Here is a 15,730-nt window from a genome sequence, read left to right on the forward strand (position 1 = left end):
TTCTCTGATGGCCAGTGATGATTAGCATTTTTGCATGTGTTTTTTGGCTGCATAAATGTCTTCTTTTGAGAAGTGTCTGTTCATGTCCTTTGCCCACTTTTTGATGGGGTTGTTTGTTTTTTTCTTGTAAATCTGTTTGAGTTCATTGTAGATTCTGGATATTAGCCCTTTGTCAGATGAGTAGGTTGCAAAAATTTTCTCCCATTGTGTAGGTTGCCTGTTCACTCTGATGGTAGTTTCTTTTGCTGTGCAGAAGCTCTTTAATTAGATCCCATTTCGTCAATTTTGGCTTTTGTTGCCATTACTTTTGGTGTTTTAGACATGAAGTCCTTGCCCACGCCTATGTCCTGAATGGTAATGCCTAGGTTTTCTTCTAGGGTTTTTATGGTTTTAGGTCTAACATGTAAGTCTTTAATCAATCTTGAATTAATTTTTGTATAAGGTGTAAGGAAGGGATCCAGTTTCAGCTTTCTACTTATGGCTAGCCAGTTTTCCCAGCACCATTTATTAAATAGGGAATCCTTTCCCCATTGCTTGTTTTTGTCAGGTTTTTCAAAGATCAGATAGTTGTAGATATGTGGAGCTATTTCTGAGGGCTCTGTTCTGTTCCGTTGATCTATATCTCTGTTTTGGTACCAGTACCATGCTGTTTTGGTTACTGTAGCTTTGTAGTATAGTTTGAAGTCAGGTAGCGTGATGCCTCCTGCTTTGTTCTTTTGGGTTAGGATTAACTTGGCAATGCAGGCTCTTTTTTGGTTCTATATGAACTTTAAAGTAGTTTTTTCCCATTCTGTGAAGAAAGTCATTGGTAGCTTGATGGGGATGGCATTGAATCTATAAATTACCTTGGGCAGTATGGCCATTTTCACGATATTGATTCTTCCAACCCATGAGCATGGAATGTTCCTCCATTTGTTTGTATCCTCTTTTATTTCACTGAGCAGTGGTTTGTAGTTCTCCTTGAAGAGGTCCTTCACGTCCCTTGTAAGTTGGATTCCTAGGTATTTTATTCTCTTTGAAGCAATTGTGAATGGGAGTTCACTCATGATTTGGCTCTCTGTTTGTCTGTTATTGGTGTATAAGAATGCTTGTTATTTTTGTACATTGATTTTGTATCCTGAGACTTTGCTGAAGTTGCTAATCAGCTTAAGGAGATTTTGGGCTGAGACAATGGGGTTTTCTACATATACAATCATGTCATCTGCAAACAGGGACAATTTGACTTCCTCTTTTCCTAATTGAATACCATTTATTTCCTTCTCCTGACTAATTGCCCTGGCCAGAACTTCCAGCACTATGTTGAATAGGAGTGGTGAGAGAGGGCATCCCTGTCTTGTGCCAGTTTTCAAAGGGAATGCCTCCAGTTTTTGCCCATTCAGTATGATATTGGCTGTGGGTTTGTCATAGATCACTCTTATTATTTTGAGATACGTCCCATCAATACCTAATTTATTGAGAGTTTTTAGCGTGGAGGGTTGTTGAATTTTGTCAAAGGCCTTTTCTGCATCTATTGAGATAATCATGTGGTTTTTGCCTTTGGTTCTGTTTATATGCTGGATTACATTTATTGATTTGCGTATGTTGAACCAGCCTTGCATCCCAGGGATGAAGCCCACTTATTCAATATAAGAATCTGTTTAAATTTCAGCAAATATAGAAGTCAGCTGCTTCATCTAGAATTTCCCATTGATATTTGAGATTCAAAAGATGTTTATTTATGCTGACCTGAAGCTTCTTTGATATATGTAATACTAAATGATCATTATTGTTGTCAAAGTTTGTAGAGGAAAAGATAGCCAGGTCTATGATTTTCATTTGTCTGTTTCAGCACTGTGGAAACCTTCAACAGGGCTCTGATTCTGAAATGGATCCTTCTTGTTGCAGTTTAGATTTGCTTATGAAAAAGATAAAAGGAAAAGACCTACAGCTCTTAGAAATGAACAAAGAGAATGAAGTATTGAAAATCAAGGTATGACTGTTAGAATTTTCAAATTTTGTGTTTTGAGACTTTGAGCTAATAGAATGGGTTGTTAGCATCTGTGGCTCTGTAAAAGCAGAGAGATGTCCATACACATCCATAGGTCCATCTGTGTGCTCCCTTACGTAGAGAAGCATTTTTATATTTCACAAATCATATCTCACTGTTTTATTTTTGAGGCTTCTTTTGTTATTGAAGATATCTTACAAAAGTTCAACAGTTGTACAATTTCAGTCATGCAAGATGAATAAGTTCTAGAAATCTACTGCACAACATTATGCCTGTAGTTAACAATACTATACTGTACACTTAGTAGATCTCATGTTAAGTGTTCTTACCACAATCCACAATACATTTTTAAAAGTGTGTTCATATTTAATAAATATTAATTATAACCTTCATAGTCAAATGTCATAATATTTTTCACATTTGTCTATTGCTGAATGCTTTTGATTTTCCTCTTTAGGGGTTTATTTTATATGCAGTCCTGCAATGAATATCTTGGTAGGGAAATCTTTATAGTCATCCTTGATTGTTTCCTTAGGTTAAACCCTGGAAAGATTCATAACATTTTAGCATTATTGCCCTCAATACTTTAACCTTGTCCCACTTCTATTTCAGGAAGATACGCTTTTTAATACTGTTATGGACATTAATGATAAAAGGCCTGCAAATAAGTGTATAAGCTGACAGAGCACTGTGCAGTTATCTGAACAGTGAGGACTATCACTGCAGGCTGTTACTGTGCACAGAGCTCTGGTGTGGTTTGACTATGGCAAATCTGCCTGTTCAACAGCCCCTCTAAATAGGGAGCTTCTCATTTTACATTTTCCTCTTACCAAGTAACAGTGTCTTCTCTCCTATCCATTGTCTATGAGGCTGTAAATGGTATAGTTATACCCTTGGTGTTCTTAATTGCCCATCAAACTGTTCTGCCTTTAACGCTTTTTGTTGTAAATGTCAGAACATGCATAGTGACCTTTTTTCTAGCTGGAAGCCTCCAGAGAAGCAGGAGCAGCAGCTCTGAGAAACGTGGCCCAGAGATTATTTGAAAACTACCAAACACAATCTGAAGAAGTGAGAAAGAAGCATGAGGACAGTAAACAATTACTCCAGGTACCAAACACACAGCTTGTCTGTTGGAGAACTAGCCCCCACCCTGAGCTGTTGAAGTTCATCTTTCTAGAAGAGTTAGAAATGAAACAAGCAATGGCCAAGTGACTTGGCAAAAGACTTGGGAAAGGAGCGGTGTGCTTGTCTTTTTTGCCAATTTCCCTCATCCCTGCTCAGCCCGACACCCCAGATGAGTCGCTGAGCTGCTGTGTTGCAGTTCTTGCCCAGAGCCCCCATGAGCACAGGTGGGAGGGAGGCAGTGCCACCCTGCCTGGAAATCTGGACTGGGTCTGTGGAGCTGGGCTGGTAACTTCTCTTCGGGCTCTGCCATTGACTCGCTAGATGACCCAGACTGAGCCATTCTTCCTCTCTGGATTTGGGTGTCCTTGTCTCTAGAATGAAAGAGTTGGGCTAGACACATGCTTTCAAAATTGTTTTGGTCTTAGGATACATACTTCGGATTTAATAAAATAGAAAACAAAATATGTATCTATATATTTTAAAAAATATATTAAGTTATATATTTTTTATATTATTTATATTTTTATATATTATTTAAAAATATATATCTATATATTTTTTAAAATATATAGATATATATTTATCTATATAAATAATTATATATATTATCTATATAAATAATTATATATCTAATAAGTAAATATATATCTATATAAACAAATATATTTATATAAATAATATAGTTATACATTTTTAAAAATATATAGTTATACATTTTTAAAAATATATAAAGTTATACATTTTAAAAAATATATAACGTTATATATTTAAAAATATATAGTTATATATTTTTATATTTTAATATGTAAATATGTATAAATTTTAAAAATAAAAATCATGTACAGACACTCAAACATATTCTTTTTTGTTCATTTGTTTTTAAATCTGAAGTATATATACTAGGACCAATAAAATCTGTCTGAAAAATATATTGTAGACCTGGAGGGGTCAAAAAAGTTTGTGTATGCCTGTGTGTGTGTGTTTGCCAAAATTAAAATATAAAACAGCTAATAGGAAAGTTCGTTCATCATAGTTTGGGGCACCCAGGTGTCTGTCAGCTCAGGCTCTAAGAAGGTCCCCAGGGGAGTACAGCAGGAAATTCACTGCCTAGGTGACACCCTTTCATGCATCAGGCTGTGGTAGTGATGGTTGCAAACTCACATGCATGCAGGGTGCAGATGAAGAACATAAGCGGGAAGCAAATGAGGGCTCTATGCTATGGGAGCGCTTGTGGGCTTGTGGGGACGGGAAGCATGCATCCCTGTAATGTGGGCTGGGCGCCAGCCTGGAGTGACCTGACTGGAAGGCCCACTTGGTATTTACAAGCGAAGCCAGACACTTATTTTTCCCTGTGAAATGTCAAGCTTTGTTAAATACACACGCAGAAGAGTAACAAGTTAGTTGACACAGTCCCACTGTGGCTTACTGCCTGCTAGATGGAGTCTTCTCTCCTATGATGGTTTAGCACAACTCCTGCTCTATGGCTATGAAGTAGCACTGTGACACACTGAGGAGAGTTATTCTGCTTTCATGACACTTTCTAATTAAAAATAAAACGTGTTTTAATTGAACATGTAAGGTTTTTTTTTTGTTCTGGAAAATAATTGCTGAGAAAACGTCAAAAATGTTGCTTTTGTTAAATTAGCATTTTTGTCTCTCATACCAGTTCAGGAAGTATGCTTTATGGTAACAAACGGAAACATTCTAGGAAGAATATTTATACATTATAAATTCTCTATTTAATGTTGTTGTAGTCTATCAGGGTTATTTTGAAGTAAACACTGAAATCAAAAGAGTAATTCTAAACAAGTATGAATTCTGAATTTTTTTGGCTAATTAGAAAATTATAGAAAGAGGTAATATGTGTATAGGTTTAAGAAAAACAGAGTTTTCACAACACAACTGTTTCTCTGACCATAGGTTAACAAGCTTGAAAAAGAACAGAAATTGAAACAACATGTTGAAAATCTGAATCAAGTTGCTGAAAAACTTGAAGAAAAACACAGTCAAATTACAGAATTGGAGAACCTTGTACAGAGAATGGAAAAGGTACGCCCCTGGAGAATTAGAGGATTTTCTTACTGACAGCGTTAGGATGAGAATGAAATAAAATAATACTAAAATAAATAGGATATTAAATTAAATAAGATAATATTATGTGAAAGTATTCTTTACAATTCTTGGCCTTAGGAAGTATTTATTATTAATTTTTCCCATAAACATTTCATATGATCTATACTGTAGTGATTGATTTACCTTTCTGCAAATACTGTAGTCATATCATCATTTGTCACTTTCTCTTTCTAGGAAATATGTGACTTAGAAAGGGGAACCAGGTGAGGCTGTGAATGCAAATAATGGAAAAGATCACAAAGTCCATCTATTAGGAGTAATAATATAGCAGGTCCCTGTAATCACAGCATTTTTATGTATTAGAGTCAGTGCAGTATCCATTTTTGGCCACCCAAGTCTACTTTGTGTTTGTAAAAACCTACGGCTGCACTAGGAGAGATACGGTTCACATTAAGAAAATCCATTCTATAGAAATTGGAACTTTAAGAAGGCATATTTAGAGAAGAGTAATAATAGAAGAAAAATTTAAAAATGTTTTACGCCATGTTCATTTAAGTAGCTGGCACTCCAAATATACACAAAAGGTGAACACATAAATTTGTGTATGTATGCCATAGAATTTAGAATTTGGAAAAATCAAGGAATATTTTTTAATAGCAAAACAAAGAGAAAACTGGCATCTCTGAAACTGAATTGGGGATAGAGAAAAATATAGGCTTTGGATACTAGTAAATATTGCCCAATACATTTTTTATATTTATTGTATTTGCCTCTGTTCTTTTTAGCTTTAATTTGCTTTATGAGTCTACTTGGGTTTATGCCATTTTATAAATGTCATTTCAAAAACATCACATTTCAGTGTTCAGGTTTCTTACCAAAGGAACTTTGATTTGTTTAAAAATGTTTCCCAAGAATTTAAAGTTTTATGACATTGTGATTTGGTTGAATTTGTAGTCTTGGTGAAGGTCCTATGAGGAAATCACAAAAATTAAATATGCCCATTATCAAGTGGCTCTAAGATAATAATATTCAGCTGCATGTGTATTATGTGGAAGGTCACTGAGTGTTATACTTTAGCAGAATCACTGGGTTAGAATCTCCTTAAGCAATTAGTTTATCCAGGCATGACAATTTATAATTACGCTGTTTTGGAAAAACTATAATATTTGGTTGTGTACTTGGTAGTGGTAGAATACTTGAGCCTATAATAAATAGCTTAACAAAACTACGATAGCACAAAGAATGTTTGCATTAAGGAAAGAAAGACAATTCTGGGAAAAGAATAAATTGCTTAACCAAACAACTTGATTAAACAGCTTAAAATTTAAGTTTAGTCTAGAGTTCACGCCATCTCAAACCCAGTAATATTGGGTCAGGTTTAGTGGCAACTGTCACTGCCCCCAAATTAACAAAAGAACAGGCCGGGCATGGTGGCTCACACCTGTAATCCCAGCACTTTGGGAGGCCGGGGCGGGTGGAACATGAGGTCAAGAGATCGAGACCATCCTGGCCAACATGGTGAAACCCCGTCTCTACTAAAAATACAAAAATTAGCTGGGCATGGTGGCACACACCTGTAGTTTCAGCTACTCAGGAGGCTGAGGCAGGAGAATTGCTTGAACCCAGGAGGCGGAGGTTGCGGTGAACCGAGATCGCACCACTGCACTCCAGCCTGGTGACATAGAGAGACTCCGTTTCAAAAAAAAAAAAAAAAAAAAAAAGAACAGTAGAAGATAATTTCTATTTCCTGGTGATCCCAGGAAATGTATACTAGATGTTAGTTCATCTCAGAGTTCTGGGGTATATTTACTTGACTGTTTACTAAACAAATATTTGAACACCACCATGCGTAGCATAGAACTAGGGGCTGACTATACATTTGTGAATGAACCAGACAGTCTCTTTTTGTGGAGATGACAATGTAGTATATCTGGATTGTGTGAGGCTCAAGGAACTTCCCAGATCTCCCTTTCTTAATTCCTCTATGAGTCCTTTAAGGAGGCTGAAAGCCCAGTCAAAGGCAGAGGAGCATGCCCCAGAATAAGGTTCAGTGACTCAGATCCTGGCAGGACATTCTTGGGAAGTGATGGCCTAGCTCCTGCCCTGATAATAACTCATAACAGTGGGCTGTCTCCAGGAGATCTTGGACAAAGGAAGTAGACAGGATGCACATGGCTTAGTAAGGCCATGCAGCAACCTTCCAGAATAGTTCAGTGACTTTCTGGAGGGCAGCCTACTGGAATCTCTGGAGGGTGGAGGTAAGTGTGGATGATGTGGAGGAGAAATGTGCAGGAGTTTTATTTAAAATAAAAAATGATTTAGGCCAGGAGTGGTGGCTCATGCCTGTAATTCCAGCATTTTGGGAGGCTGAGGTGGGAGGATTGCTTGAGGCCAGGAGTTCGAGACCAGCCTGGCCAACATGGTGAAACCCTGTCTCTCCTAAAAAAAAAAAAATACAAAAATTAGCTGGGCATGGTAGCACGTGCTTGTAGTCCCAGCTACTCTGGAGGCTGAGGCATGAGAATCACTTGAACCTGGGAGGTGGAGGTTGCAGTGAGCTGAGATGATGCCACTGCACTTCAGCCTGGGTTATAGAGCAGGACTCTGTCTCAAAAAAAAAAAAACAAAAACAAATTGGTTTAAAAATATTTTATATTTGTGAAACAAGCAAATAAATTATAAGGAACAAAATTTGGCAACTTCTTGGTTTAAAGAGAGACTGAGAAGACAGGCTGTGAGGAAGAGTGTCTCAGGGGGGGAGTGCCAGCCAGAATAAGAGGAAGGTGTACTGGGCCTTTTGTATTAATAGGAAAAAGACACAAGTTCAAAAATAAAGTAAAACTTAAAAACGAACATCCTCACAAAGGTTGATAAATACTGCCCTGGTCGTGGGTGCCCCCTGGAGAAAAATTTACTTGCTACTCACTTGAACAATCCACCGCTCCAGTAAATAGCCATTAGTGGTATGAGGTCTGGTAATGAACATATTATTTAAAACCTTCACCATCTGTCCCACTTTAATCAGGAATGCAGTGAGAATGAATTCCATAAGCACAGTGATAAGCTAGCAAAAATGCCCAATAAGAGCATTTTAATATGGCATATGTTCCGTTTGCTAGCAGTGCAACTCTGTTACATCATATTTGTTTTCTAGTGTCATTGATTTAGCTCCATTGCAATTTTAGAGCTCAAAGGCACTTTTGAGACCACCTAGTTCCTCATCATCATTTTATAAATGAGGACAGCATGAACCAGAAACTATTCCACAATCCTCCACTTTCTAGATCACAACCCTTTCCATTATGCCCCCGTCTTCTCTAATGCTGGACAAAAATGATAGACTTGGTTCCAAAACATTTAGATGTTAGCATTTGGCAATGATTGAAACTGGTGCCCTGTCTGAACAGCCTGGTGAGGGAAACCTGGAGCTGTCTGGAGGTATGGCTCTGGGGATAGTGGGTTGTCCACTGTGTGGTGCTCTGAACTCCCTCTCCCTTTCCTGAAGACATTGCCTGAGAAGTGCTATCTGGTATGGTGAGATTTTCTATGTTGTCAAAGAGGAGGCAAAAAGAACCCAAGCTAGATGGCAGAGCCTGGCCAAGGGAGAGCATTTACTTGTCCGTTTGTCTGGTCCCCTTGACCCCTGTTTATGAAAATCCATTAACCAAGAGTAAGTCTATTTAACATTTGTTAGGCACTATTTTCCCTCACCCTACAAATTCAAAATACATTATCTGTGGTGTGTTTTTTTGACAATCCAAGCCTCATCATATGCTTGTAAGATTTATCTGTGGGCCGGGCACAGTGGCTCATGCCTGTAATCCTAGCACTTTGGGAGGCCAAGGCGGGTGGATCACCTGAGGTCAGGAGTTCGAGACCAGCCTGACCAACATGGAGAAACCCCATCTCTACTAAAAATACAAAATTAGCCGGGCGTGGTGGTACATGCCTGTAATCCCAGCTACTCAGGAGGCTGAGGCAGGAGAATCGCTTGAACCTGGGAGGTGGATGTTGCAGTGAGCCAGGATTGTAGCATTGCACTTCAGCATGGGCAACAAGAGCAAAACTCTGTATAAGAAGGAAGGAAGGAAGGAAGGAAGGAAGGAAGGAAGGAAGGAAGGAAGGAAAGAAGAGACAGAAAGAAAGAAGAGACAGAGAGAGAGGAAGGAAGGAAGGAAGGAAGGAAGGAAGGAAGGAAGGAAGGAAAGAAAGAGAAAGAAGAGACAGAGAGAAAGAAAGAAGAGACAGAGAGAGAGAGAGGAAGGAAGGAAGGAAAGAAAGAAAGAAAGAGAAAGAAAGAAGAGACAGAGAGAAAGAAAGAAAGAAGAGACAGAGAGAGGAAGGAAGGAAGGAAGGAAGGAAGGAAGGAAGGAAGGAAGGAAGGAAAGAAGGAAGGAAGGAAGGAAGGAAGGAAGGAAGGAGAGTATCTGTGATCCCTCAGAAATAATTTGAACACAGCTAGGGAAACTCCAGGACAATTTCTATGTGGCAAGAATACTATAAGAAAAATTTGAAAAAGCGTAATTTTAAAAAATAATAGAACACATAAGATTTGAAGTAATTAGTACCTTCAAATTATTATATATTGAGGTCCAAATATGTGCCAGGAAGCCTGTATGCCTTTTACATATATTATCTCTATCATCCCAACATTTCAATATAGGTAATATTATCCCTGTTTCAGGAATGCTCAGAAGATATAAATATAAGTCAAATGAATGTAGAATGAATACAAGTCAAATGTTGTAACTAACTCATTAATTAATGAGGGAAACAGTAAGATGACAAAGCTGGTTTAAATAAAATATTTTCAGAAACTAGCCACTTATAGGCATTTTGGAGAAAAAGTGAAAATAGCATAGGAGTACTAGATTAAACTTAAAAAAAAAACAGTTAATATTCTTTAAGACAATTAAACCATGACCTTTGGGATTATGTCTTCTACCAGACAGAAATCTACAAATTTACATGCAGCTTCACAGACTCAGGCCTCTAATCAAATGATAAATAATAAAAGCGAATACAGGGAAATTCTCTGAGAGAATTAAATAAACCTTGGGTCAGATGATTAAACGATGACCCAATATGACATTAAAACTATATGCTGTATATTGTTTTTATTTCCAAGTTGGGGTTAATTTTTCTTAACATTAGTAAGGCCCAGAGAGTTTAAAACCTTGGCCAAAATTTAGAAACCAGTTAAGTCCCTATGTACAGTCTTTGTGATGTTTCTGCTATACAGCACTGCCTTGCTGTGTACTATTCACGCAGATGCTGCAGCAGGAAGTAATTTTAAACAGCATTATAGTTTCAGCACGCCTCTTCCAGTCAATTCCATCCGTGTTGCCAATACCAATTCCTGCCTCTTTTCAATCTCCCCTGATTCTTTGCAACTTGGCAACCTAAACCATCAGGCCAAAGCACCAAATTCCTTTTTTTCAGCCGAGTGCCATCAAATATAAAATGAACACAGTCATCTCAGCTTCATTTTTCATAGTCTTCTCTGTTTTCCTTTTGGATGGAAAGGCTTTGGCTTAATAATCAAATTAAGGCATCTTTTTAAAAGATATTCTTTCCCAGCATCATAAAATTGCAATCTCAGTTTCTCCTGTATCCTAATTGGAAAGCAGTTGTATCCTTTGTGGCCTTGATCCTTCATCAAAAATATGTTTATTGCTTTACTACCTTCTGACAGATGCCACGTAGTATGTAGAGGTATCTAGTGTCCTTGGTTACCAACAACTCGGTCTAATGTAGGCGAAGCAGGTGTAAGGGTGGGAGAGCCAGGGTCTAGCGAGGGATGAGCAGGCTGTTTACATGTGGTAGGATGGGCAGAAGTGAGTGGAAGAGGTTGAGCTGAACAGGCTATGGGCAATGCCCTGGAGGAGGAGCAGAAGAAGTCCTCCAGGCAGGTGAGAGAGTGAAGACAATTTTGGCGTATAGTTGAACTATGTATAAAGCACACAGGAGAATACTTGGCCAGGTTTCCTTGAAGATGAGGAGTAACAGCACATGTGAAATTAACTCTTTAGCTCAAGCCATAGTTATAGTATGACAAGAGGAAGGCCTTGCCAAACATACACATGCAGTTTAGCAAAATTTGTATCTTATTTTCTCCTAGGAAAAGAGAACACTACTAGAAAGAAAACTGTCTTTGGAAAACAAGCTACTGCAACTCAAATCCAGTGCTACGTATGGAAAAAGGTTTGCAAAGCTACCTGTTAAGTAAAGGCAGTTCCTGATTTCTTTCCTGTCCACTGGTATGCCAGCCAGGGAACAGAAGACTTTCTGTCCCCCAAAGAAATATGATGACTGACAGTACAAGAGGAAGGTTGAATTCCTGGGATTAACAGTCATGGACTTATGTGCCTCCCCTTCCTCAAACTCAGAGGAATCACAGGGCAGTTGGGAGCCGGGGGCAGAGTTCACTGGGGGTGCAGGGAACCCTGTGGGAAGGTTAGTCCTTCTGAAGAGTGAATGAGTGAGTGAGCCTGGCACCTCCTGGTTTACCATTTGTGCTAAGGAGGACGCTTGAGAGGTCTTTATTCCCCGATGCTTCTGTCTTTGTTAATGAGTCTCTTCTACAGCAGACATTACACTGGCCAGCCCACAAGCAGAATTCGAAGATAGTTTCTTGATACTCCTTCATTCTGTAGGGTGAAGGAAATGCTATGGACAATATCCTTAGTTCTTTGTACTTACTTATAAATACTCAAAGTTCACGTGCAGTCACAGTCCTCAGTATGCTGGGGATGGGTTTGTGGATATCACCATAATCGCTATGCTACTCAGCTGCTATTAGAAAAAGTCTCTATTATCATGTAATCATATCATAAGACATTTTCTGAGATTTTTCTTTATTTTTTAAAAATTCTAAGTCCAACACAGTCATTGTATGTTCCGATATAATTATATAATATTGTTGAAAGTCAAATCGATTTCAAGATCTTAGTTTGTCATCCTAGAACTATTGTTCACTAGGCTATCAGGCACTATTGTGGACAGAATTCTTGTTGTCATTTATTCAATGATATGTGCTCAGACATCCCTCTTTCTCAGTCTTTTGATTTCCCCCCTACGGGCTCCCTGCTGCTTCCTTTCCTTATTTATCTTTCTTCCCACCTGTCCTCATATGTTGTACCTTCTGCCTGGCTTGTATTCCTGCATTTTTGACCACATATGCCAAAGTCCAGAAATGGGCTGATCCTGGCAATTACACACACACATTTGAAACATACTAGGATACCAATATGTTATTAATTTTCCTATCTTCTTCCCTGTAACAAAGATATAGCCCAAGAGAGGGGACTTCTAAGATAGTTTTATAACACTTCACACTTCTGTAGAGATTGAAGGAAATACTGTAGAAAGTATCCTTAGATCTTGGAATTACATATGGATATTCATAACTTAATTCTAAGCAAATCTACAGTTAATATTTTTTCTTAAATAGGCAGAGCTTTTCCATGTAGCAGAACTACTGATTTGTATGCATCTTCCATTAAAAGTTCAGGCCTTCCAAGTTTGATTATTTTTTTCCTTTAAAAAATGTGTTTTTAAAAAATTGGTGATAGGGCTATTGTTCATCTTTGAGCCAACAGGGTAGCTGTTTTAAAAACCAACCTGATCTATTCTTTCTCTTCTATTCTATATAAGCAGTTGTTATAAAGAATTCTTTAAAAGCTCCTAAGGAAGTTTTAGAAATTTCTTGGGGAAAATGGATGTTTGGTGTTTCTAGAAAGGTTTTTCCAACATCCAGGCTTATGCAATTTTTATAGAATGTGGGTATAATACATATTTGTGATTATTTATTACCTTGTCTGAGTTTTATGTAGAGGCATTCAGTTTGTGAAGTGACAAGAAAATGAAATCAGTTTGAATCAGACTCTTTTGGTTGAAATAACAGAGACTTGATTAAGCTACTACAAAAAAGAGAGTTTCTGTTAGGTTAAGATTAGATAGATAGGGTCATAAAAAAGAGACAGAAACGTTAAAAAGATTTGTCTTCTTAAAAATAAGGTTGACTCCATATTTCTATTACCATTACTGGTAATTGACACAGGTAAAATGCTTTGCAGTTTTCAGAATAACCTCAGGTACCTTATTTATTTCACTCCTTTCATTCACCTATCTGAGAAAGAGCTGAAGTTCTAATTGAGTTGTCCAAGATTGCTCAATCTCTCAGAAGTTATAGAGCTGGGAGTTTTCACCCCTACATTCTCGTACATAGCAAAGCATGTGCTCATTCTGCTATACAAGATTTTGACCATCTTTCTTTTATTTCTGGAAAGCTCTGAAGATCTCTTAAACTGGGTTCTTCATTCCTCTGAGTAACGATGAGCAAAAAGCCATTTTCCAACTTTTCCATCTGCCCTGCCACATCACAAACAAATATGCAGGACTTTTTAGGAGTTATCTTTTGGGGAAACATATTTGGGATTGATATGGTTTGGCTGTGTCCCCACCCAAAAAGATGAGAATCTTGAATTGTAGTTCCCATAATCCCTACGTGTCATGGGAGAAACCTGGTGGGAGCTAATTGAACCATGGGGGCGGTTAGCCCAATGCTGCTGTTCTTGTGAGTTCTCACAAGTTCTGATGGTTTTATAAGGGGCTTTTCCTCCTTTTGCTTTGCACTTCTCCTTGCTGCGTGGTTTTGGCCCACCATGTGAAGAAGGACACGTTTACTTCCCCTTCCAACATGACTGTAAGTTTCCTGAGGCCTCCCCAGCCCTGAAGAACCGTGAATCAACTAAACCACTTTCCTTTATAAATTACCCAGTCTCAGGTATGTTTTCATAGCAGCATGAGAACAGACTAATACAGGGAGTTGTAAAAATAAACAGTGTTGGCCCCTCCATATTTACATAGATGCTGCTAAGGAATGGAAACTCCTTAGAGGGGGAAAGACCTTGAAGCTGAGGTTGCATGTCAAAGCATATGGTTGCTACTTAAATTGTACATTTGTCTGCGGTAGTTTGGGGTGGGAGTGTTCTCTCAAGGCACCCCTTTGGTACCACCAATGAAAATAATAATAAAGAAGAATTTTATAGAAAATGGTGAGACACATTCATGAATTTTGTTGAAATGCGAACAGGGTCACACCTACATCCAAGCTGATTCTTTCCCTTAGTCTGGCCTACGAATGGTAAGGATCTGACCTCTTCTCTTCTTGTGGTTGTTGTCCCTAGGTATCCTTTATTCCACTGGGGGCCCATAGTCAGTGGTGTTAACACTCATGGAAGTCCAGAGAAACATTGGATCCTAAATAGAAGGCAATATGAGTCCCCATAGATGGTAGTAAGATTCTTTTATAGCTTCAGAGAAGCTCTACGATGCCACTAATCTCACTATCTTCTGTGTCCTGTGGGATTTCTATGTAGGGCTATTCATATTTCCAATGCCTCTATAATCTGTAGTGTACCCAGAAGTAGCCTCTTGGAGCCTGCAACATGGCTTTCATTGCTACTTTTACTTCCTTTGTCTCAGCACCTAGCTCTTTTGGCTTCTTCTGGAATTTTCATTCTCATAAACATCTTACTGCATGAATCCCTGGTAATAAATGTACTTTATAAAGACTTAAACATCAGGAGCACCCAGATTCATAAAGCAAGTCCTGAGTGACCTACAAAGGGACTTAAACTCCCACACAATAATAATGGGAGATTTTAACACCCCACTGTCAACATTAGACAGATCAACGAGACAGAAAGTTAACAAGGATATCCAGGAATTGAACTCAGCTCTGCACAAAGTGGACCTAATAGACATCTACAGAACTCTCCACCCCAAATCAACAGAATATACATTTTTTTCAGCACCACACCACACTTATTCCAAAATTGACCACATAGTTGGAAGTAAAGCTCTCCTCAGCAAATGTAAAAGAACAGAAATTATAACAAACTGTCTCTCAGACCACAGTGCAATCAAACTAGAACTCAGGATTAAGAAACTCACTCAAAACCACTCAACTACATGGAAACTGAACAACCTGCTCCTGAATGACTATTGGGTACATAATGAAATGAAGGCAGAAATAAAGATGTTCTTTGAAACCAACAAGAACAAACACACAACATACCAGAATCTCTGGGACACGTTCAAAGCAGTGTGTAGAGGGAAATTTATAGCACTAAATGCCCACAAGAGAAAGCAGGAAAGATCCAAAATTGACACCCTAACATCACAATTAAAAGAACTAGAAAAGCAAGAGCAAACACATTCAAAAGCTAGCAGAAGGCTAGAAATAACTAAAATCAGAGCAGAACTGAAGGAAATAGAGACACAAAAAACCCTTCAAAAAATTAATGAATCCAGGAGCTGGTTTTTTGAAAACATCAACAAAATTGATAGACTGCTACCAAGACTAATAAAGAAGAAAAGAGAGAAGAATCAAATAGATGCAATAAAAAATGAAAAAGGGGATGTCACCACTGATCCCACAGAAATACAATCTACCATCAGAGAATACTACAAACATCTCTATGCAAATAAACTAGAAAATCTAGAAGAAATGGATAAATTCCTCGACAAATACACCCT

The 15,730-nt window shown here is 38.1% G+C and overlaps 1 protein-coding gene across 2 annotated transcripts in view; it reads left to right on the top strand.

The window, feature by feature from the left end:
• The window catches only part of CCDC68 (coiled-coil domain containing 68), a 60,615-nt gene that overhangs the window by 20,683 nt on the left and 24,202 nt on the right, over positions 1–15,730 (top strand). For both annotated transcript variants that reach the window (XM_030810096.1, XM_030810097.1), the window contains exons 5-8: positions 1,829–1,969; positions 2,969–3,094; positions 5,033–5,161; positions 11,307–11,389. In XM_030810096.1, the coding sequence (XP_030665956.1) occupies positions 1,829–1,969; positions 2,969–3,094; positions 5,033–5,161; positions 11,307–11,389 (479 nt within the window). The remainder of the gene's footprint in view (positions 1–1,828; positions 1,970–2,968; positions 3,095–5,032; positions 5,162–11,306; positions 11,390–15,730) is intronic.

This window comes from Nomascus leucogenys, chromosome 4, assembly GCF_006542625.1.
Source record: "Nomascus leucogenys isolate Asia chromosome 4, Asia_NLE_v1, whole genome shotgun sequence".
In the NCBI taxonomy this organism is placed as follows: Eukaryota; Metazoa; Chordata; class Mammalia; order Primates; family Hylobatidae; genus Nomascus; species Nomascus leucogenys.